The following is a 2,089-nucleotide window of genomic DNA, read 5'->3' on the forward strand; positions in this document are numbered from 1 at the left end:
AATCAAAACTTGCTCTAAGTCCGTATGACGATAAGCGATATATCGTACCCGATTCTACTGAAACATTACCATGGAGACATTATAAAATACCACAAGAAAATGTGTATAATATAGATTAAATGTATATTATATGTATATATTGTCATTTAATATGTGTAATAATTATATGTTGTAATTTATATATATTTCGTATATAATGTGTTTACAGAACATTAGTTTTATTTATCCAAGAGTTGTATGACTCGTCTAATCCTAGCCACTTTACATAAACCTTCTCACCATTTTTGCGTAATACTTTTTTCACGAGATAAACGTCTGGATGTGCAACGCGATGCAGTTCGTATTCGTAGAATCCTCCAGCAACAGATTGTCCGCGTGAATCCTCAAGCAGATACGTCACAGGATAGGTCGTTTGTATTTTATTGATTTTAAATACTTCGGTCGTCCAATTAGGCGTATATTCTTTATCGAATACTGTTTTGAATTTGCTCACACGTACCGGATCACCAACTTTGAATCGTGCTGGCCTTGTGATCTTGACATTGTTGTACACCGTGGTTAAGAGCTTCTCGGCGATTGCTGGGGTAACATCAATAGGTCGCATTCCAATAGTTCAATGTTTTCTCGTGTTGTACTCCGTAAGAAGACGCGGTAATATGTCGATCCATTTATAGGTTCCGTTAAGTGTAAATTGTTTAAACATGTCGTTCTTCAACGTACGGTTGAATCGGTCAACACTTGAAGCCTTCATAACAGAATAGGTGGAATAATGATTAATGTTATGCTTCTTTATCAGTGTTTGTACATCTATATTGTAGAATTCCTTTCCACGGTCAGTTTGCAAATTGTTTGGACATCGTTTGTTATCCCAAAATATTCCTGCAAAACTTTTGGCGACATCACATCCACTTGTACTCTTAAGCGGTATGGCCCACGCGTATTTGCTCAGCACATCGATAACCGTAAGTATGTAGTGGTAGCCTCTGTGTAAGCGCGAATACGGACGCATCTCTACCACATCCGCTTGCCAGAGATTATCGTACCCGCGTACGATAACGCGTCTACGGGGAAAATTTCTTCTTGCCGGAGCATGCAATTCTTCTACGAGACGTTGTTTTTCGATTGTAACACGATTCGTCGCCAGAGATGTCTTACTATATGTCTACTGTGTCAGTCGTTTTATTTTGGTTTGATAGATATTGAAGTGTACGCTGCATGTGTTTTATAGCGTCGCGCAACGCTTGCACGTCTTGTTGCAATGCAATAATTTTTCTCTCACGTGTCTCTTGCCATTCATTTACACTCGTGACGTACATATCTACATATCGTTTGTTGGCGGCGTCAGTGTCGGTATCAGGTTGCGCTACATGCAGTATCTTACGCGACCTTGCATCGTAGCCGGAACCGATAAAGCAGAGAGCGTTAATACGCATGTAATTTTGCAGTATTGCTTCTCTTTCATAATAATAAAACATCGACGCTCCATGTGTTCCGAGCGATATTCCAAATTTGTTGATTGGCATGATGACGCGCACACGACTGACTCTAACGCCGACGCGCTATTTAATTTATAATGAATCCCGCTTCGCGGAGTTTCTCGATGATCGACAGGATTTCGTTGTCGTGAGAAATATAGCTAGCCTGACGGGATGCGTCTAGCAANCGCAGACGGTCGACGAGTTCATTGGGATCGTCCCAGTGCGCGTACTCGATCTTACGATCGCTTAGCGTCATATTACGCGGTACAACTTTCCCTTGCTTAGTACGCACACTGGATATTAAAGGTGCAATTATGTATCTGTATTTGTATCCCTTGTTACCCAGTATTGCACCGAGCCTATTGTTATGTTTTCTATGAGCAAGTGTTATGTCTAGTATCTTTGTGTATCGTTGCTTATCTTCTTTGGTATATAACTCGCTCTTTGGACATTTCATGAAAATTAATTCGTACAATTCTTGTGTTGCTTTGAATCGTATACCATCTACGATTATATTATCGGGCGTGTTCCGTTTGACCACAGTACGATTCGACACCGATCGATTCGACACCAAATTATTGGACACAAAATTATTGGACACAGATTTATTC

At 40.2% G+C, this 2,089-nt stretch overlaps 1 protein-coding gene across 1 annotated transcript; it reads right to left on the reverse strand.

Moving 5' to 3' along the window:
- Nucleotides 1–202: 202 nt before the first annotated feature.
- On the reverse strand, nucleotides 203–604 carry LOC109860912. Its single transcript, XM_020440328.1, has one exon. The coding sequence runs from the start codon at nucleotides 602–604 to the stop codon at nucleotides 203–205; it is 402 nt and encodes a 133-aa protein (XP_020295917.1).
- Between the last annotated feature and the right edge of the window lie 1,485 nt (nucleotides 605–2,089).

Source organism: Pseudomyrmex gracilis, unplaced genomic scaffold (genome assembly GCF_002006095.1).
Source record: "Pseudomyrmex gracilis isolate BER0280 unplaced genomic scaffold, ASM200609v1 scaffold_507, whole genome shotgun sequence".
Taxonomy (NCBI): domain Eukaryota; kingdom Metazoa; phylum Arthropoda; class Insecta; order Hymenoptera; family Formicidae; genus Pseudomyrmex; species Pseudomyrmex gracilis.